The sequence below is a fragment of the Musa acuminata genome, chromosome BXJ3-8, assembly GCF_036884655.1.
Source record: "Musa acuminata AAA Group cultivar baxijiao chromosome BXJ3-8, Cavendish_Baxijiao_AAA, whole genome shotgun sequence".
Taxonomy (NCBI): domain Eukaryota; kingdom Viridiplantae; phylum Streptophyta; class Magnoliopsida; order Zingiberales; family Musaceae; genus Musa; species Musa acuminata.
Genome location: NC_088356.1, coordinates 47723450 through 47745566, shown reverse-complemented (window position 1 = coordinate 47745566; position 22117 = coordinate 47723450). Strand labels below are relative to the sequence as shown.

Below are 22117 nucleotides of genomic sequence, written 5' to 3'. Positions count from 1 at the left end.
GGGATGCGTATTAAATTAAAATTTGAGGGAGAATTGTAGGAATCATTAAAAATATTATATACACCGTTTTACACTTTTTTTTGGGTTTACATATAAATGTCAGCCCGCATTTCAATATAGCAAATGTTTATTTACACTCTTCCGATAATTTGACTCCCTCATTAATAAAATTTAAATTTAGATGGATATTTATCAAATTTATTAATTTATGAAATGTTGTATTATTGAAGTAGCATTAATGTATATATATATATATATATAATTATTTTTCTATAATAAAAAAATAAAAGAAAAATTGCCATGATTCGAGACTTATCCGGTGATCATGGAAATGCCACGTGGCCCTAGAATATTCCTTTTTTAAAAAAAGATTTATTTTAATTTAAATGGACTCCGATTTCTCCAGCCAATCCTCTGAGCTCACTCCTCGCCGTCGAGTGGACCTCCGGCCATGGCGACGTGCTGCTGCTGTTCTGCGCCGCATCGACCGTCTGCTTTCCTTGGATCACCGCTTCGCCATCCCGTAAGCCTTTCAGTTCTTGACTCGGCCAACTCTGCTTCGTCCCTTTATTCGACTCGATGCGTGAAAGCAATAGGGAATTGTGCCCTAAATCAGAGAATCTTCCTGAATCTTTGCACCATCTTCATTCTTGACACAAAGTTTCCGGTTTAGACCAGAGAAGCGTCGTAGAGTGGAACTTCCTGTTGATTACCGAAAGATTTCTTTGATCTTTTTATCGTTCAATCTTTGGTATTTGATCTGTTTTCTCTGGAACAACTTTGTAGTGCAGATTGCTTCTTCCTTCTAGTAATTTTATGTGATCTTTGATCGAGATCTTATAATTCTTTTCTCTGGCCATTTACAGGGGAATCCATTGTGCAGAAAAGGTTCTTTAGTTATGGTTTCTACATTTAAGGTTACTGCACTTTTTTGGGGGCCTAGGAGGATTAAGGAGCCACGCGAATTGAATCCTTCCTTAGGAGCGTACAAACTGTTAAAATCATCATCGGAGGTGCTTCTTCATGTTCTTCATTTTGTCATGGCATGGATGGATTAATATTTTATCTTGCTATCACTGATTTTGTTGAATCAGCTATGCAACCATAGGGTGTATCTGTGGATGATAAGACTCCACGGGAGATATCCTTGTCGGTTGTCTCATCAATTTCAGATATTTCTTCAAATGATTGGGATGCTTGTGCCACTGATGCAACTAGTCCTGAAAAGTTTAATCCTTTCATCAGTCATGCCTTCCTCTCAAGCTTAGAGGAGTCACGTTCTGCTATAAAGGTTGAACCCTTTACATTTTTAGCATCCTAGGATTATCTTCTCCCTGTTTCTGATTACTACTCTTGCTAATTATGCCCCCTGCTTCTTGCCTTATCTCTCTGTCTATTCCTTGCTAACTTTGTGTTAATCATCCTAGAATTCTATAATTGAGTTCCTTATAACTCTCAAATTTATGCATGAAGAGTGAAGGATGTCTTTTTGATTTTTCTTACAGCACAGAATTGATAACTCAAGAAGGTCCTCAATGTTAAGAAAGTAGTGCCAACTTCGTCTTGGTCTTGCTTTGAATGCACGAAGATGATTTGCAATTATCATGTTTGGCTATTACAGAAATCCTAATGTTACATAATGACCTAACATTATATTGTTATACATTTTAGGCTTGAAAAATCCTAGAATGCTAAGGCTGAGATGATCATTAACATTATCTTTTGATGAATTTTCTGTTTTGTGGTCTTATTTTTGTACTTTCTTCTGTCAAGTATGGAAATCAGAGCAACAAAAGAAGCCCTTGTTTATATTTAAATGAGGCTGTTAGAAAAGGCTGCAGGGATATTGGTTCTCAGTAAAAAAAACAAAGAAGCAGTCCTGCATAGAGTCTGACCAGATATAGCAAGTAACAAGGTTCAGGGTTGGATAAGTAATGTCTTGAGAAGTAGGCCAGTAGTGCATGCTCTTCCTGCAGAAGTCAATAATTCTTCCACTTTGCAATTCATAACCGACCCCTTGGTATACATTTACAGGTTGTTGTACGGATTTCTTTAGTACCAATGTGATAGTTTTCTTGCTGACTTTTGAACTACTGACATCATATTTTTCTGTCATGTGTTAGTGTCCTGTGACTCATGACATGTTTCATGTCCTCTGGAGGTCGTGAGGACGGTATGGCATTCAAGATGCACAATTTAGTTATAGTTTCTTGCAACTTGTAGCCATTCTGATGGACCCTTTGACATATTCATTTAGGATTTTTTTTTTTTGGTGAACCTGATTTTTTTTTGGAAATTACTATTTATAATTGGATTCTCAATGAGAAAAGGGACCTAAAGAATTTTATATCATGGTTGTAACATTTCAAAGTGGAGCATCTTAGTTCAATGATGGAGATAAGTTTGTTGGAGAAACAGGCCTTGTGAGTTCCATGACTTTTTTTTCCTTGTTGCATTGTTGACACATTGTCGGCACATTATTGTTTTACGACATGACAAACAATTGTGGTACTGATGCAAGTTTGTTAAAGTATCATATTTGGTCTCCTCTGGCATAAGATTAAGAAAGTGGTACCCTCCGATGATCTTATTCACTTTAGATCATCTTCTTCTTTTCCGTGTCAAATTTTGGCATTTAACATTGAGATTGCTGCGTGCATGAGTGACCGAGGTCTCTATTGATCGTTTATCTTAAACCATTTCAGGAAACAGGATGGTTGCCTCAGCATATTGTTGCTCAAGATGAATATAAAAATGTAATAGGTGTTGTTCCACTTTATCTTAAAAGGTTTATCATCTCGCAAGCTTTTAAAGCTCTAATGCTTTTATTTATCAACAATATAAGCTAGTGCACGCTGATCTACATTAGCTGCCTTTAACAGTGGCTGAGATGAGCTATTGTAATTTGAAATTGCAGTCACTCTTATGGAGAGTATGTGTTCGATCACTCCTGGGCTGATGCTTACTACAGATATGGATCTCAATATTATCCAAAGCTGCAATCATGTATACCTTTTACTCCCGTAACAGGTCATAGAATACTAGTTCGTAACACTTGGTATACAGATCAGGTGTTTGACATGTTAGTCATGGCCCTGAAGGACTTGACTACCAAGGTATTTCATAAGTTAAACATATTTTTTTATTTTCAGATGCTGTACAATTGTTAATTCTTTTATTAATCATGAAGCCACTTTCATGGATTTCTTGAATATCAATTTTATTTTAGGCTGGCTTATTAATTTTGGCATAGCATGGCACAGACTAATCAATGTGCACTGCTCACGATTATATCTCTTGCACTCTCCTTTGTTAAAAGGTGCTGGTTCTTTTCTTTTTTCTTTTTCTGCTAATGGGTTTCTGGTGTAGTAGAATGTGGAGACAAAGTAATCAAACGATAGTAGAAAACTTAGCATGTAAAAACATACACTTTTTTGCTTTATTGTTTACTACTTATTTAATTTTTGTTAAAGTTTTCATAAATGCGTTGTTGGTGTATGTTACATGAGAATCGAGTTGTTTGGTATTATCTAAGTCTTAAGAGATAATTGGATTGTTCAATATTATCTAAAGGCCTAAGACATAACTAGTACTTGGTCACCTCCTAAAATAAACTTTGTAGTCATTGTGCTGTAATTTGGGATCAGTGTTAAGAATGCTTTCATCGATAAGAATGTTCTCAGTTAAAAATGTAGTAGGTATTTTTCAATGGTATGGCAGCTACTTTGTTGAAAAGTTGGGATACCAGAAGCATGTGATACTTCATTAACCACATGCTATTGTTTAATATTTTTACAGCTCCGGATCTCATCGTTACATATCACTTTTCCATCTGAAAATGAATGGCACAAGTTGAAGCAAAGTGGCTTTTTGCCAAGGATAGGAATACAATATCATTGGAAAAACCGCAATTATAAAAAGTGAGTGGGAAGAAAATGATTAAATTTAAATCTTTATTAATTTGTTTGCTCTTTCTAGAATGATAGAAATTATGTCTTCATATTCCTTCTGTTCTTTCATCTAGTGGTGTATGAATGAATAGAAAAGTTTAGCATGCATTGGCATGATATGGATAAGGATGTACCTTGCACTTGGTGGCCCTGATATTCTACCTCGTCCACTTGATTCTAATTATGCATCAGGAAAATGGTAGTTTTCTGATGACCCTAAAGGTTTTTTTCCAAATGCAAATGTTGTCTGTTCTCTTTTGCTGAATTGATGAAATTTGTATATGTTTATGTTGAATATGTAACTCATGTCATTTTGATCTGACAGTAGCATGTCTTGTACAGTTGCATTTCTTCTTTATTTTCTTCTTTTTCATATGAATTTTAAAGATACTTGGGTTCTTTTACTTTGCTGAACTACCATTCCAACATGTCATACTTATGGGTTTGTTTTCGATCATGGTTAAACAGCTGATATTAGCTTACATGATTTGCATCCAACATGGAAAGATGAGTTCACTGAAATATAGGATTTCCAGTTACTAGATGAAACATAAGCTTTAAGACTTCCTAACACTTGTAAATTATCATTTGCTTATCTATTGATTGTCATTTTGTTAGTTCAGCATGGGGAATATCCATGCTTCGGTGGTTGAGGTAATGATGTTAAACTTAGTTTGAAGCTTGTGAATTTGATTCTTCTAGACTGTATTAATTCTCAAATGAACATCTTTCCTAAAGATTTTGATTCTTCTAGACTTCTAATCTTAGTTAATTTCACTACCTTTCCTGATGTACTTTTCTAGAGATGGTTAATATGCTTTCCAATATCTAATTAGTTATAGTTCCGTTACTTATTATTGTTAATATAGGAAAAAAAATCAGTCAAATTCCTGTTTTGTAGATACCAAGGATTTGAATCTTGATTGGGTACTAGTTTTAGCATTGGTCAGATTGGTAAGGTACTGGTATACTGACCATACATTAATTTATACTTCTTAGTCTCATGGAAAAATAATTAAAGAAATTACCTACTGATACTGAGCAATATGATCTGGTATTGATCTATGATTGAACCATGAATAGTCAGTATGTACTTTACTGGTTCGACCAAGATTTGATGCCTTGGTCAAGACATATCCTGATGCTTCATGTAAACATTGATCATTTGCAATTTGCAACTCTGTAACAATCTTCATTGAATGTGTTTGCCCTCAACAGTTTTGATGACTTCTTGATGGATATGAAGCAAAGCAAACGAAAAAATATCCGACAAGAGCGGAAAAAGGTAATCTCGTTACCTTTGTCTCTTTAATATTTCATGGGTTGAAATTTTCAGTTGTCTTGTAGACATAACAATCAGTGTTTAAGAATTGAAAAGTAATTACACTAGTTCTGCATCTGTATATTGGAAAATCTATTCATTTGTCATGTTAATGGTCTTATTTAATTTTTGTGATTGGTTCAGTAATACAAATGGTATGCTTGCCTTTATTCTGCATCATCTATATTTTGTCTGCATTGTTGCCAAGTTTAGCCTGTGGTGTTTTTGCAGCAAATTTGTGCAGTTTATTAAATACTTTGGTGTGAATTTTGGTCAAGTGGGGTTTTCAACTTGTTTTTCATACAATAGATATACAGTTGAAGTCTGATATAATATGTAACTTGATGTAGGGGCTTAACATGTCCACATGGATCCTTTTCTGCTAGTGAGATATTTTGAGGGCAATATTACTAATCAAGTTAGGCAACCATCAAATCCTTATATTGTTTCTACTAAAGTCTTATAGGTTTTCCTCTACCTTTCATTGTGTCAATAATATGAGCATTTTCAAGTCATCCAAATGAGGATTGATAACAATCATTTCCTTAGAAGACAGAAATACAAGACGTACATTTGGCAAAGTCAGAGGTACTTCACTAAATGAATGCAGGTTGTTTTCGGATGTTTGTGTAGGTCCAGCTTATATAATGTAGTAGACTTGTCAAAAGCAATTCAGTTCAAGTTTGAAGTTTTTGCAAGATAGGGAGGAGAAATACTGAAGCTGTATCGAGGGAGAAAAAGGATCTTAATTAGGATACAAATACTGTACATTGAGATGACTGGAGAAAGAATTATAATGAGGAGTTAATGCTTAGTGCAGTTAATTAAACAGACCAAAGCCAAATGAAAAATCTCATATTTTGATGGAAAACTACAGAAATGAAGACAGGTGAGAGATATGAAATAACCAACATGGTGAGCCATACTATCTTTAGGACAATATTTTTTGTAAACTTTCGTCTGCTTCCTTTACATGTTAACCATTCATCAGTATCAGGATTAACAAAAGAATCATGCAGCATTGTGTTATCCAAATAATTCTTGTATATGATTCTTTTCCAGTAACTTTTATACAATTATTTTACCCATGTTCCAATTAGTTAGAGGCCTTAGCCGATTACATATTAGGATCCTTTACTAGATAGCATTCATTTTAATGTCAAGTGGATCGCCAAATGATACATGTCTGTCTCTACCAATAATTATGTAAAAAATGATTGATCTATATTCCTGTTATATTGAAGCTTTAACCAACTATTGTTGGCTCCTTTGTTTTGATGAAGAAACATAGTTGATGGATTAAACGAATTAATCTTTTTATTCAAGTTGCTTGCAAACAAAAAGTCAGCAAAGTTTTTTTTTACTCATCTGAAGATTTAGGTTGCGTTTGGGAACGCATTTGCATTTTTAATGTGTATTTGGAGAAGGGAGATTAAGTGAATGTGCGGTTGTAGAATATTTTGAGTGTTTGGTAAAAAATAGATGAAAACTGCATCTCAATGTGCATTGAAGTGAGTCTTGTTTGGCAAAATTGTATTTCAAAAGTCCATTGAATATTATGTGACAAATTTATCCTTCTAAAATTTTAAATATTTATTCAAAAAAGAATACATATTTTTTATTTAAATTAATATTTAAATAAATAAATAAAATAAATGAATGTACATATGCAATCTTACAGAAAGTTTCGTATGACCTAGATATATAATAAATAAAAACTATAATCATATAAATAAATATAAAATAACTTTTAAAATAAATAAATAAAATTTCACCTTATAGAAGATATAAATCATGATAGTTTCTTATTAAATTATATTGACAATTTTGTGATTTTAAATAATGTCATAGGGTACTTTGAGAATTTAAAAAATTACATTAGCATCCCGCAAATACTGAAATGTGCATTTGAGCATTTTCATTGTAGTATCTAGGCCAAATGCAATTTGAAAAAAACTTATGAAACCCTCATTGCACATTTCAAATGTGTCCCCAAATGCACCCTTAGAGACATGGATTTATTGACTTTGATGTGCAGAATGATGCATGTTAACATGCAAATTCATAAATTCAATCGCTCGATCGTTCATCAAAGATAGCTAGATAGAGCTGACACATTGTAAGTGATGGTACCTAACGTTAGCCTCACCTTGTTTGGTGGTGTCTCTTATTAAAAGGGGGTAACTATCTTATCCAATGGTGGCATCTCCGACCTTCAATGGGCATCTAGCGATGGCATTGTCTGGTTGTACCACTACCAAGAAGCTGCTATGTGTCTAATAACTAGATTTATGTAGTCGACTCCAAATAGATTTATGTATTTGACTCCAAATAGTTAGGACTTCACGACTTTGTTGTTGTCCTTGCTGTGTAGGTGAGAAGGTGCTACTTTAAAAGGGTGAAAGGGTGATCTACTGAAGTCTTAGTAAAAGGAGAGTGAATCCCAAGTGTAAAGATAACATCAAAACTATACAAAGGAGGAAGCTGTAAAATGGGTGTTTGAACTTGGTGAAAATGACGTCAGGAGAGGGGGAACTGGGAGTGGGAGTAGATAGTGAGCCGAATCAATATGAAAAGTTTTGTTTCCCTTGTTATTTCTTGTGTGTTTTATTTCATGAGTTCAAGCTTAAATTAGCTTGCACAAGTTCTAAATTGAACTTGCAGTAGTTCATCCCCCTCCTCTCTTAATGCCATTGATCCCACCAATTATATGTTAACATCCACTTGAACTATGATATCTTTGAAACCCAATCTAGAGTGATAAATCATTACCTGTTTGCATGCATGGCTTGTAATCTGTGTGAAATTTCTCATGCAGGTCCTTACACACAATTTGAAGATGAAGCGTCTTTTTGGGGATGAGATAAAGGTCAGTATTTTGTTTCACATAATGCGTTTCTTAAGATCAATACAATTCATATGGTTGTTTGAAGATATATTCTTTACATCATATACCTGCCAACTGCATATGCTTCTGGATATTTTAAAATTTTTAATTGCAATAATTTAATGATGTATTGCTAACATAGGGCCATCTTAGGCATGGTTTAGATAAGTGAATTCGTCTTTTGTTTTACATTGACTGGAACTCCCATGCCTCAAGTTCTTACTAACAGTTAGCTTGATATATTATTGCAGGCCAAGCATTGGGACTCTTTCTATAAGTTCTACAGGAACACAACTGATAATAAGTTTGGTCATTGCTAACCTCCAATTTTTTTTAGTATTTTGTTGTGCAATTTTTATTATTTTAGGCATTGGATGTTTACCTTCTAGGTATTTGTGATCTATATGTTGTGACCTTATGTTGGTATTGAATTGATAGATAAGATTTGGTCTGATAAGATGCTGTTTCTTGACTTGCAAGAGTGGTGCTTAATTGACGGGATGGGCATCCTGATCTTAGATTACTGGTGTAAAGTTTGAATCCAGATGGCTTTTGCAGAAATTCACATTAGATGTTCCATCTCTGGCACTTGGTTCCCATCTGCTTTTTTGTAATTGCTTGTGTAATTGAACCAATAAGATGCCATGTTTTCTTGTAGCAATGTTGCTGCAATTGTAGTTGTTATAATAGCATTTTTAATTTAGCCTTATTTCCATAAAGCTGTTTATGATTGTAGCATTTTATTGTTGCAAGTTTCTTATTATTTTGTCTCTCCAAAAAACAGTTTCTACTTGCAATGAAGTGATGAACACACTTGCATCTGTAAATACTGATCTTTTACTACTATGGTTTCTTTTAGACCTATTTTGACAAATCACTTATTTTGTAGATGGGGTAGTGCTTATCTCACAAGGGACTTCTTTCACATCCTGGGATCAAAGATGGGTGATCATATACTGTTAATTGCTGCTGAAGATGAGGGTGAACTTGTTGCTGGGGCTCTTAACCTTATTGGTGGTGATACATTGTTTGGTCGCTTATGGGGTTGTCTACCACATGTTTATTTTCCAAATTTGCATTTTGAGGCCTGCTACTACCAGGTAAATGTCTTATTACACCTAAAACTAGAAAGACCACTCTTATCTAATCACTTCATTTGATGGAATTAAGTTATAAATGTCAAATTCTATGGCGTGGCAAAATTTTGATGTTTTGATCAAGTTTTAAATTTTGGTTTGATTTAATTTTCATCTAAGACAAACAAAGAAACAGACTGGGATAACCGCTAATCTTTGATTGATCTAGTTATACTTTAATTGGATTGTATCATTTCTTTCTGGGTCATCAGACTGATCTTGTCCCATTTCTGGTTCTAACTAGATTGATAATAATTCATTGACAGCCATATCTATGATAGTGACTAGCATCAAATAGAGCAAAATCCATTTGTCACTTGTACTTGAGTGAAAAATATACTTTCAAGTTTCACACAAGGATTTTAATTTCGAATAATACCGTTTGTATCGAGTGGTACGTACCGGTCCGCCAATAGACCGATACGTGAACTGCTCGTAATCGGGCGGTACCATCGATTGAGACTGTTTTCGCGCCATTACCACCCGAAATCGGTCGGTAACGGTCGATTTCGATCGTCGCTGCCCGTTACCGGGTGGTATTAGCCAAGGGAGCAGAAAGAAGAGGGAGAAGAACAGCGAGAACTTGGAGATCCGACGCTGCTCTCCCTCGACGATCCCGATCCGTCGTCGCCCTCCCTGGATGCTGCAAATGAGATGTCGCCTCCTCGTCTGAGGCGACGAGGCCTCGGCGTCGTCGGTGACTTCTCCTCATTCGCGCAGGGAGAAGAAGCCTCGGCGACGTCGTGAGGAGAAGAAATCGGGTGTCATTGAGGTGACATTTCTTCTCCTCACGTGGGAAGAAGAAACGAGGCGACATCACCTCGTCACCCTTTTTTGCGCGGGGAGAAGAAAGCCGAGCATTGTCGAGGCGACCTTTCTTCTCCCCACGCAGGTAGAAGAAACGAGGCGACGTCGCCTCGTTACCCTTTTTGCACGGAGAGAAGGAAACCTCGATTTCTTCTCCCCACGCGGGTAGAAAAACGAGGCGACGTCATCTTTATATATGTATATATATATATATGTATATATATATATACACACCGAGTGGTACACCAAAAGTACTGTTCGGTATACTCGTACCATACCATACCGAGCTGATCTCGATGCTCCGGTATGGTACAAAATTACGAACCTTGCTTTCACCTATTCATAGCCAAGAAAGATTTTGCAATGCTGAATGTGACTAGTGTACTTGGCTTGGTGAAATAGTTTTACTAAGTGGCAGGGATGCTGAACAATACTTGAGAACATGTTAGTTTTTTTAATCAAATCTCTACCTCAGAACTTACAGGAGAGATTGGTAAGTCTGGAAAGAGTGCTAGATTGCAGCTTGCTGGATATATACTTGGGATGATTCTTTACCGTAGGAGATATGGAGTTCCAGAAATAAATGTCTCTTCTAGGGAATCATAACGGATGTTGAGGAAGTATTCAACTTTTCCATCAAGGGTTCTACAGAGTGGAAGATAAACATACCTTTGAAGGAAACCAAAAATCATGTTGAATTTTGTTTTATGGTGAAAATGATTTTAAATAATATTCACCTTGGTGCAAATTTGTTTTCTTTTGGTTCATTCTTTTTTCTTTACTTAATAAAATTATAATGAATTAAGATGAGATGATCTGCTTATCAATGTCTTAAAAAGAATTTTTACCCTCTTTTTGATTTTGTACTAGCTCTTTATTCAACCTCTAAAGGCACAAATGACTGTACTTTTATTAAAATGGTGTTAATATGACATCCATTCTTCTTTTGTGCCTTGAAATCAAGGTTTTTAATGTCGAATAATATCGCCTGTATTGGGCGGTACGTACCGGTCCGTTGGGTGGTACCGTCGATTGGAGTTGTTTTCGCTCCGTTACCACATTAAATCGATCGGTGATGGTCGATTTTGACCGTCGTCGCCCGCTACTGGGTGGTATTAGCTGAGGGAGAAGAAAAGGGAAACCTGGAGATTCGGCGCCGCTTTCCCTCGACGATCTCGATCCGTCACCGCCCTCCCTCGCTAGACGTCGCAGATGATGTTGCCTCCTCCTTGTCGGCGACTTCTCATTCGCGCGGGGAGGGAAGAAGCTTCGACGACGTCGTGGGGAGAAGTAACGAGGTGACAACGTCGCCTCGTCGCCTCGTCGCCCTTTTTTGCATGGGGAGAAGGAAACCTTGGTTTCTTCTCCCCACGCGGGCAGAAACCGAGCACGGGGAGTATCGAGGTGATGTCATTTTTTTTACTTTATATATATATATATATATATATATATATATATATATATACCGAATGGTACAATGAAATGTACCGCTCGGTATGCTGTACCATACCGTACCGAGCTAAGCTTGATACTCTGGTACAATACGAAATTACAATCCTTGCTTGAAACATCTCTTTCCTAGCTGGTACTTCACCAAGAAACTTGATACAAATATTGTGCTGAACTGCTAATATTGTCCCATACTTTCTGTAAACCCAAGACCCCTCATTCTTGGTAATTTGGTGTAACAAAAAGTCCTGTTTGATATAAGGAAAACTTACTAAAGGTGGAAGCTGGAATGAGGGAATCTTTAGTGTTATCAATGATCTGGTTAGCTTGATTGACTTTTCATAAAGTCTCCAGCGAGAACAACTAAAGACATGGATTAATGTTGGAAACTAAATTTTCCATATCAGAATCAAGGAGTATACTACTGGATTAATCCAAGTCTGCACTAACACTAATAGAATCGAATTCAATATTCTAGGGGAGAATGAGATGATGATCGCATAGGAGATAATCAGAAGATTACTAATGTTTATCTTTGCTGCATATATACTTTAACACAAGCTGAATCATCTTCTAGGCAATTGAAGCTGCCATTGACTTGAATTTGACCAAGGTAGAGGCTGGAGCTCAAGGAGAGCATAAGATTCAGCGTGGTTATCTTCCTGTCACAACATTCAGCTGCCACTACATTCTGGATGATGATTTCAGAAAAGTTATAGACAATTTTCTTGTGTATGAAACTGAGCAGGTATGATGTTCTCCTACCACTTTTGAGTTTACTGAATATTTTAGATAATATACTTGTGACTTGTGAGGATCTTACTTAAGAAATTACATGTCATCATTTTTGCTAATCATGAGCTACTGATAGTCTTGATAATATTTCTATTGTTCATGTCAATGGTATGTTTTATCTTTTCTTGATTAGCACATAATACGTGCATTGAGTTGTCAGTGGAATGATACACATTGATTTGGTCTAACCTAGACTAATTTGATCATTTTGAACCATTTATTCCAAACAATTTAATCTCAACTTCTGACTGAATTTGTTTTCAGTTGAAGCTTTCTTGATGTGCAGACAAGTGAATTGGTTATTGTTTATGTGAACTCAAGCTCATCAGAGTGTTGATCTAACCTTGGACTAGTTACATCTGCTAAAGATTGTTAAGCAGTCTGAAAGCAACTATTCAATGCAATATGTTATTCTCATGCAGATTATAGATGTAAAGTCACAGAATTTAACTTGCATATCATGTTTAAGCCTCCCCAGAGTCGTAATAACATTCATTAGTAGGCTTAGTAGGCAAACTGTCCTACTCTCGAGTCATTGCAGCATGAAACATTGCATGATTTCCTTGTTGGACCATTTGAGACTCCTCGATTGTGGTTTATGCAACCATATTTTGAATCTGCACATCAAGTTTCTTTGCAAACAATGATCAAGGCTTCTATTCTTCAGTTGAAGATCAAAATTAGGGCTTAAATTGAATTTCTACCCCTTGATTATGATCTATGACATAAAAAATCCCAAGAAACAGAAACCATGTAAATTAAGGACCTATTGCATGTTCATAAGTCACTGATAGATTTTTCTAAAATCATTGATACACTAAACTATGATCATTTCATTTGATATCTGAGCCACTGGTCCAGTCTCAAACATCAGTAGATACATGCATGCTAAAATTCAGCATATTTTGATACTTTAAGACTTTTAATCAAACTAAAACATGTTTTATGTTGTTAAAACTGTTCTTTTTTACTTTTAGATGAAAAATCATTAATATATATGACCACTTAATTGACTTTTAAATATTGTGTATCATGATTCCTGATCTTCAATTCTGGTGCACTTGTAGATCATATTCAATGTTCTTCAATTTAGGGGCCGTCTCAATTTGTAGGGTCAGAATCTTAACCTTTTCGATAGGATATTTGCTCAAGATTGCAAGGAATTGCACCCTAAAAAGAGTGTATATGTTGGAATGCAACTCTTGCTGAGGACTATATTATCAAGTTTTAACATGGGTAGTGAAAACTTTAGATTTTATAGATGCTTCACCTTTCAAACCTGGAAACCTTTTCCGGCAGAAGTATGTTTTGATGCTTATTTCTTTTTCTTTCTTTCTGATCATTTAACTGTTTTGTTGGCAGGTTAAGCATGTCATGCAGTTGCTTCATGAATCTGGGCCCTTCAAAGAAGGAATCATATAAATAACTGTATCTTAATCTTTAGAAATCAGCGACGAACAAATTGACTCACTGTGATGATATGTATATACTTATTCCTCTAGAATCAACCAAATGGTTCAGGTTTCTTTATAATATAAAGAAGAATTGGGAAGAAGGCCAACCTGGTTATTCCAAAAAGAAGATTCCCTGTAGCTGTGTGCAAAGTCCTACTTTTGTATTTTATTTGTCAAGGAGAATAACTTGGATGATTCCTTTGATAAGATTTATATAATAAAATAGTCACACTGCTCTTTAATAGAAGTTAGTTTGTGGTTGTTTACTAATTATTGGAAGGCATAGTTATGAGAACTGAACTGGTCACTGAACCAGCCAAGTCTAGGCTTGCTGGACACTACTGGCTTACACCTCTACTTGTGAACTATGAAAGCCCATAATGACTAGCAGCATCTTTATTCATGTTGGTTTTTTTCTTCTTTCTTTTTTTTTTTTTCTTTTTGAATGATGACAAATGAAAGGGCTGTTCCCACCATTTTGAATATTATTGAAAGTAAGGTATGTAATATCGTACCGTATTGATGTTTTGAGATTGATTCGGTACGATATGGTACCGATGTATCGAGCGATACACTAATAATTATATTTTTTTTTTCATACTGTAGCACTGTAGTATTGCGGTCCACGTATCGGTATGCCATCGGACCGATACATACCGCCCGTACCGGGCGGTACCGAATTTTGGTACTGTATACCAATTTGAAATAATATTCACAATACACTGTAAAGATCGCTATTCATACCCACCAATTAGGCATTGGATTTGGTGCTACACACTTGTAATGGAGGATGAAATGCATGCTTAAGCAAACACCAATATAAAGCTTTCCTACATGATCACAAAGAGAAGATTGAGACTGCTACAGGATGAGGCTTACTGATTGATGCAGTAGAGCTTTCATTGAATATAATTTGGAACATTCACAGGGATTCAGAAGAACAACTTTTAAGTCTATAGATGACATATTCACTCACATCACCCAAGCAAACTCACTATGATGGACACACCAAGAAGTGGGATAGATAGATAGTAAGCACTAAACTTTAGTTACAATATCAGAGAGGGCCTTTGTGTTGGTGCTTTTTTAACCGTGTTGTGAAACTGAGATTGATCGATGGACGGACGATCGTTATCATGATAGTTATCATGACACCGCCAGCCCGGTGAGGCGTGGTCTTCTGTCCGAGCTGCTGTTCTCAGCCATCAGTTCTAGTGTCATTTTCCTCTTGGTGCCTGTTCTGGGTGATAATTCTGTTGGTCGAGCGTAGCTCCTCAATCTCAGCACATCGTTCGTCTGAAGAGGCTTAAGGATGAAGTCCTCCGCTCCAATAGCTCGGCACCTACCGGGAGATGAACACATATCACTTAGCCTTGTCAGCTATAGTTCAAGAACAAACACCCTGAAGCTAGTTTTGTAGGACAATTCAACAGGCAAAGCAGTTTCAGAAGTCATGGATGGGATTAAGAAATGGTGTTCCATGATAAGTCAGATATATGTTGCTGGATGCTACCTTGTATCGTCATGATTTTATGAAATGATGGATATCCAAGACCAATCTTGGCATGAAAAGCCGGTTTTGCAATCATGAGGAAGAAAAACTTAAAAACAATCAACCCAAATTCTTTCCAGATAGCAAATTTCTGGTATTTAACTGTTGCGAGATATCCATAAAAAATGTTTGTTCGGCTACTCGTAACATATCCACGTCGTAACACATATGCATCCATCCATGTTCATGCATAGAACATAAAATATCGAAGCTTATCTTAGTTAAAATTTACTTAGTTGATGTATGTCTGAAAAGTATCATCCCTTACAAGCATCGTATTCGATGAAGGAAATGAAAACTATATGAGGAAGCTACAAACCTGCTGATTCTCTGTGGCTCATTTTCGGAAGACATTATGATTACAGGAATAGGTTTTCGGCAGCTCTGCTCCTAAGATCACAAGACAAGATATTGTTTTAATAATATCACAATGCATCGGATATTAGAGAAAATAGCAATAACTATGATTAATAGGAATATGAAGCATAGCGTAAAAAATGTTTCCCAAAACCATGATACCTTGACAGTCTTCAGCAGGTCATATCCAGTCATTTCTGGCATGGAGTAGTCGGTGAGGATTATGTCTACCTTCTGGTCCTACATCATGTATAAATAAACCTTATCAAGGTGCATTATTTCAGTGAATTAATAAAACCGAAAGATTGAACGACAGTTGGCTCGATTTTAAAATAAAATTGATGAGAACGGAATGCGGATTAGAAAGTATAAAGCTGAATGCAACAATGGTTATTGGAAAGTTGGACCACAATAATCTTTCCTCAAGATTGTCAATTGCTTTTATTCGACCGAAAAAAAAAAAGTTCCTAACAAATGTTGCCTACCAAAAGAAAGTAACAGTAACAATTATAAAAGCCACATATTCTCAAAATCTGCCTTACATCGACGGTAGGATGTTCAGCTTTGTCGTCAGTTAATCCAAGAACTTCCATTGCTCTCTTTCCGCTATCAACAGCTATAACTGAACAAAAATAACTCGTTTGAGCAATTCAGCTTTAAAAGTTATTCAAATAATTAATAATGAAATCCCAATTAGAATTAATAAGAGTAACAAGGGAAAGGTGGTTGCTGATACGTCAGTGTGGACTCGACAAAATGATCAGTCTCAGAAATCTAAACTTTTGCTGGTTAATGATTACGGATTGCTTCCTAAAACTCAAAACTTTCGGTAGTCCAACTACTGGGCCAATGAAAGAGTCGAGGAACATATTTGTTGCTAGCTAAAGCAAAAGTAGAAGCTTTGAGCTTTCAAATTGGATCTCGATCGCTAAAATCTCACAAATGTGCTCTGCAAAATTTCGCATCATGCATATGAAAAGTTGGATCATCGTCGAGTCCCTAGAAAATTTAGCTTATTTAATATCCACCGATTCCAAGTATCGAAGAAAAAGAATATGCATTACAAAACCTACTGAAATCTAAATCTCAACAGCAAATTTGCATATCTATAATGGTTATATATGGAAGAAACCCAATAGAAATTTAATCGACGGAAGGATGCATCTCTAAAACTAAATTCTAAACGAAGGAGAGGCAGACAATTTAGGTGTCTGATCAGTGCCCAATTTATACCTTGAAAGTTAATGCACAAAAATCGCAGTCAACACATCACCGATGATACTAAGAACATCATCACCGACGATATAATTCAGACATTTAACTTTCGAGACTGAGGTTACAAAGAAGAGAGAGCAGCACCGAAGAACTTAGAACTTAGGGGAATTATATAGCATCATGACAACCCAAAGCACGTTGATGAAGAGGGTGGCGGCGAAACACTCGAAAAGTCCAAATGACTTGAGTCATTACAGTTTCATAACCACTGCATTATATAGTCTGCATCATAAAAAAAGAATATGATGCTAATAACATTTTATAACTAAATGTACATAAAAAATTATAACTCAACCAAATAAAGCATTGCAAATTGTAATGAAATGAAGACAAGTAAAGTAGACCATTATATCATCTGCAGAAGAGTGATCTATTTTTCATCTTAACTCAAAAAGAAGGCTTAAAATCTAAAAGACATTTAACAAAACAAGCTTCCATGTTGAAAAATCAGAATTATCTTAGACAGTGGGATTGAAATGCTTCAATTGATCATATCAGAGAGCATCCAAATGAAGATACCACAAATATCCCAAACAAGAAGATCAAAAGGCTAACATAATTTCCATTATATCTATGTAAAGAGAAAAGCTCACTAATCTCACCTTGAAACATGGCTCCACTCTTCTTGAGCAAGCCTTCCACCATCCTTCTTTCCACCGGGGAGTCATCCACCACCAACACCCTCACCTCCAACCCTCCTTCGAACACGCCGCCATTGCTCCCCTCCCCCTCCTCCATGGCTAATCTCCTCCTCCTCCACCACCACAACCACCCACCTACAAGTTACTACTGCAGACTCCAACTCGATAGCCTCATGTTGCAACAGCCGTGGACAGGAGAGAGCAAGAGGAGAATCCGAGACGGAGGAGGAGGAGGAGGAGGAGGAGCGGGATCAAGCTCTTGTAAAGGAGAAGAAAAAGGAAATGGGAGGAGTGGCGGAGATGGTGGGACCCCCGCGCGTGTTGTGTGGTGTGGGGCCCGACAGGAGGGAACGGAATACTTTCCCCAAGATTTGGTTGTCGGGGAATCTATCCGGCCATGGGATTCGAAGACATCGACCTTAAAACCCTCCTCCACCCCACGCTCGCCTTCAACCAACAGCCTCCTCCTCCGCCATGCCTTCGTACCGCAAAACCCATCGGTCTTCTCCTCCCTTGTCGATCTGTGCATTGTGATTAGGAACACAAAGAGTGTCAGGTGATGTGGTGATGTTACAGTGCCATCCGGACGCCATGATTCAGCTGCATGTAAGCTTCACAGACTACAACTGCCAGAAACAATCCCTATAGAGAGAGAACTAAGAGAGGCATGTCATTCAAAAGGTAGAGCACCCGATGATAATGTTTGCGACACTTTGCATGTTTAATGTTTGTTTAATCATTGAAGTCCACACAACATTGAATCTCTCACCATTTAATTTGACTCAAGTTGGTATTGTCAGCCCACAGTTTTTTTTTTGCTTTTCTGGGTCAAACCAATCCTTCCTGCTGATGATTTCTATGCAACACATGATTGACCATCTGCTCAGTGTTCATCACCAGCATATATTAGGTTGTGTTAACACTATCCTTTTTGTTGATTTAGCTCTGCCTTGACATCATTGTTGTGTCAACATTCTACATGTGGACCCTACCATCTTGAAGTTTTCAATTGCATGAGATCCCCCAAATCTATGGTGGACCCACCAGTGGCCCCACCTATCCTCTCTCTCTCTCTCTCTCTCCTGCCTCTGGTCTTCTCTGCCCTCTTCCATGGGAGGCCAGAGAACATATATTTTATGCAGATATATGAATTACTTCTCAAACCTACTGCCTCCCCCTCCTAAGACAATCTTATCACATATTATTGTTCTTCTATTTCCACTGATCCAGGACAAAATTTTAATTGATTTAATTCCAATATCTCTTATTATTCATCTCAATCTCTCTGATATCTTCTTTCATATCTTCCTTCAAATTAGAGTTTTGACTTTAACTAATTTATTTATAAGTTTTTAGTCAAATATTGTTTGACAGAGTCATTAAAATACTTACCTCCTCAGATATATTGTGAATGTTGAGTTTTCTGTTTTTCATACAAACCACACTTTTTATGGACTAATCTTATTTGGATTATAAACTTCTATGATCATTGTCATGGAGTTAGATAAATCTTTTACTGTTGTTTATTTATTTTAATTCAGCATAATCATTATAAAACTAAATTGGACCCAAGAAAGATGTGTAGTCATGAAATATCAACAACACTGAAGATACTAAACTTTTTTTTTGTGGCCAAACAAATGCAAATAGAAAGTCCAAACAGATGAAAGATCCACACCTACTCTGTGACCACCACTTGATCATATTTATATCTACTAAAGAAAATTCTAGAATTACTCTCACACCAAAACCTTGAAACACATAAAGTACTTGTAAAGCAACTAAATCTTAATTCTCAAGGTTTTTTTTTTTCCCTTCAAATAAGTGTTTCCAAATGTTTTTTTTTTTTTGTCAATCCAACAAGAAATTGGTGTTTAATTAAAGAATCCAAAAATAATTACCAATTCATCAATTATCAATTAGAATAATTCAAGCTGAATCTGAGAGTGGGATTGAGCTATAAATTACAAGACTTGTACATCACAAAAGAATGTGTGAAGTGGGGAAGGAAATGAAACATGGTGGTTGGGTTTCAGTGTTCATCTCTCTAACTTTTGAGGAATCACAAGATCTCAAAAGCGACATCATATCTAGAATATATCTCTGATGCCGTAACTCTGAAAGAAACAGGTCACAGAATACTGTGGATTATGGTGATGAGATATTGCATCCATTTCTAAGGAAATAAAAAACAATTGAGGTGTTGAAATAATTTGATTTTTGTCAATTCTTGTCTGCAAGCAGGGAAGAAAACTCTGATACCAAAAAGATAACTAAGAAAGTTAATGAAAATAGTATATATATATATATATATATATATATATATATATATAATTCACATGATTCAGCATCCTTTAATTTATATTCATGAAGAGAACCTTAAGTTCTTAGCTATATGAGAAAAATGAAAATATAATTTAAAATAATTTTAATTAACTTAATTAAAATAATTTTAATTAAGGATTGATGCAAATGATTAGAGGGACTACAATACTTGAAAGATTTCTGAGACTGATATATAAAAATTACTAGCATTGCGAAAAGTATCATTTTTCTAATTTAAGGTAAAAGAAGAGACTAAGCATAAGAAAATAGTTTTTCTTTTGAAACCATAAGCCTGAAACTGTTCTTGTATCAAAATGATAACAATAATTCAAGCCCTGTGTAAATATTTTGGTGATCAGTCTGCACCATAAAATTAATTCAAGAACTCCATATAATAATTGAACTTGCCCAAAGGTATAACTTAAGAGATCTCCAGACCAGTGCATGAAAATAGTTCAAACACTACAAAAGCTGCTGTGTATCTGCAAACTTTTGTTGCAGTCACTGACTTGTCTTCCTCATCTTTTGCTGCCCAGATGTAAATTAGCTTTCAGCACCCAACTCTCTCTCTCTCTCTCTCTCTCTCTCTACATATGTATATATGTATGTATGTATGTCTGGTTGTTTATGTTCCTTCAAGACAACACCACATATTAAATCCTTTTCCTAGAAAGAATGTTACATTGGATTTGAATCAGAAGTGCAGTAGAGGGTCCAAAGCATCTAAGAAAAGATGCTGTCCTGAAGCAAGTGGAATCCCTTGGATGGTACAAACACAAAGAAAGAGGAGGACATTATCTTCCTTTGATTGCCAGCAAAATGATTGAGAACAAACATTGAGTTCGAAACATGGGATTGCTTGCAGATTTGGATTAGTTGGCTGGACCCAGATTCTGCAATTAATTCTAAGAAGACGAAACATCTTTGTGCATTGCTTGTGCATATATACATGTATGCATACAAGGATGACTAAGATACAAAACATTAGTGTGTATATGAACAATGATGACACAGTTTATAAGGCAAAAAAAGGTCCTAAGTTAATCAAAAGGCTATAAGGAATCTGTTGTGTAGGTTAAGAATCATAAAGGGTTTGCATGCTTCCTTCACAAGCAATAGCCCAATAAAAATGAGCAACATGCACATGGTTGTGAGCTCTTGCAGCTTATAAGGCAGATGCCAAGCTTCAAGTCTAAGAAGGAGATCTGAGAGGGGAGGAGAGGGGAAATGATGCAGGCTGTGCAGCATGCAGACCCCGCAATGGAGTCCTCAATAGGGATATGATGAGCAACGACAGCATTATTGTAGGCCTCTCTCTCTCTCTCTCTCTCTGTTCATCATCACATGGAAACCATCTCCAAACAGCAGCAGCAGCAAAGAGTCTTTGCCTCTCAAGATAGCTACATCCATGAAAACTTGAATTCACTCGACTCATGGCTAACACAACTTTCTGAGATCAAAGTAAGAGAGAGATATACAAACTCAATTAAGGACAGAGGATGTGAGTCCTCAATGGATCCACTTGACACCTTTCCAACTAGTCTACACAGAAGAGTGACAGGATTGGGTCCATGTGACAGCCAGTAAGGTTTAAGTTTAACCCAAACTTATGGTGGAAGAAAAGAATAAGGATGAAAAGAATTAAAAATTGAGAGTCAACTAAAGATTCTAGAGAAGAAATTTTGGATGATTGATTCAAACACAATTTTCATGATTTTTTGGTACATCACTTTTGACATCAAGCTCTGAAAAATGATCAATATTGATCCTTGAGAAATCCTTTGTCCTGCTTCTCATATCTCTACTGGTGGGATCAGATGTATTTACTTTGTTTTATCACTGAAATTTATCCTGGTAATTATTTTCTTGATACCCTTTTGTTCTAGAGAGAATTATTTGTAATCTATAGATTCTGGTGTGTGAAAGAATTTAATTCAAAGCTGTAAAGAACAGGGCTCTGGAGATTGCTTTGACAATGCTTGGAAAGATATTATTTGAGAATTTTGTTGCTGTGTGGTAAACTTTTTCTGCTTAAATTTATCAGTAGCACCTTCAAAACATTTGTATTCTCCATCACAAACTTCATTGTAGCCTTCCCCTCAAATCTTCCAAAATTTTCAACAAATCCAAATTTTAGGTTGGGCTCGAAAATAAAGGGATTCAAAAAG

At 36.1% G+C, this 22117-nt stretch overlaps 2 protein-coding genes across 3 annotated transcripts; one reads left to right on the top strand and one right to left on the bottom strand.

The window, feature by feature from the left end:
- Nucleotides 1–400: 400 nt before the first annotated feature.
- On the top strand, nucleotides 401–14046 carry LOC135645445 (uncharacterized). Of its 2 annotated transcripts, none has more exons than XM_065163822.1 (12): nucleotides 401–523; nucleotides 867–1013; nucleotides 1109–1291; nucleotides 2706–2788; nucleotides 2918–3116; nucleotides 3799–3920; nucleotides 5169–5235; nucleotides 8090–8140; nucleotides 8410–8462; nucleotides 9048–9258; nucleotides 12168–12298; nucleotides 13708–14046. In XM_065163822.1, the coding sequence occupies exons 1-11, from the start codon at nucleotides 452–454 to the stop codon at nucleotides 12267–12269; spliced, it is 1290 nt and encodes a 429-aa protein (XP_065019894.1). In that variant the 5' UTR covers nucleotides 401–451; the 3' UTR covers nucleotides 12270–12298; nucleotides 13708–14046. The 2 variants fall into 2 exon arrangements, with proteins under 2 accessions (XP_065019894.1, XP_065019893.1); XM_065163821.1 differs by having other exon boundaries at nucleotides 12128–12298.
- A 635-nt stretch (nucleotides 14047–14681) lies between these two features.
- Nucleotides 14682–17862, bottom strand: LOC135645446 (two-component response regulator ORR2-like). Its single transcript, XM_065163823.1, has 5 exons — nucleotides 17586–17862; nucleotides 16251–16330; nucleotides 15871–15948; nucleotides 15671–15741; nucleotides 14682–15141 (listed from the first exon to the last, which is right to left on the bottom strand). The coding sequence occupies exons 1-5, from the start codon at nucleotides 17719–17721 to the stop codon at nucleotides 14946–14948; spliced, it is 561 nt and encodes a 186-aa protein (XP_065019895.1). The 5' UTR covers nucleotides 17722–17862; the 3' UTR covers nucleotides 14682–14945.
- Between the last annotated feature and the right edge of the window lie 4255 nt (nucleotides 17863–22117).

Coding starts and splice junctions, on each gene's coding strand:
- LOC135645446 (XM_065163823.1), bottom strand. CDS start 17,721: ATGGAGGAGGGGGAGGGGAGCAATGGCGGCGTGTTCGAAGGAGGGTTG. Junction 15,949..16,250: donor CTGAACATCCTACCGTCGAT/GTAAGGCAGATT, acceptor TACATGATGTAG/GACCAGAAGGTAGACATAAT. Junction 15,142..15,670: donor GAGCCACAGAGAATCAGCAG/GTTTGTAGCTTC, acceptor ATCTCCCGGTAG/GTGCCGAGCTATTGGAGCGG.
- LOC135645445 (XM_065163821.1), top strand. CDS start 452: ATGGCGACGTGCTGCTGCTGTTCTGCGCCGCATCGACCGTCTGCTTTC. Junction 1,014..1,108: donor TGTTAAAATCATCATCGGAG/GTGCTTCTTCAT, acceptor ATGCAACCATAG/GGTGTATCTGTGGATGATAA. Junction 8,141..8,409: donor TTTTTGGGGATGAGATAAAG/GTCAGTATTTTG, acceptor ATATTATTGCAG/GCCAAGCATTGGGACTCTTT.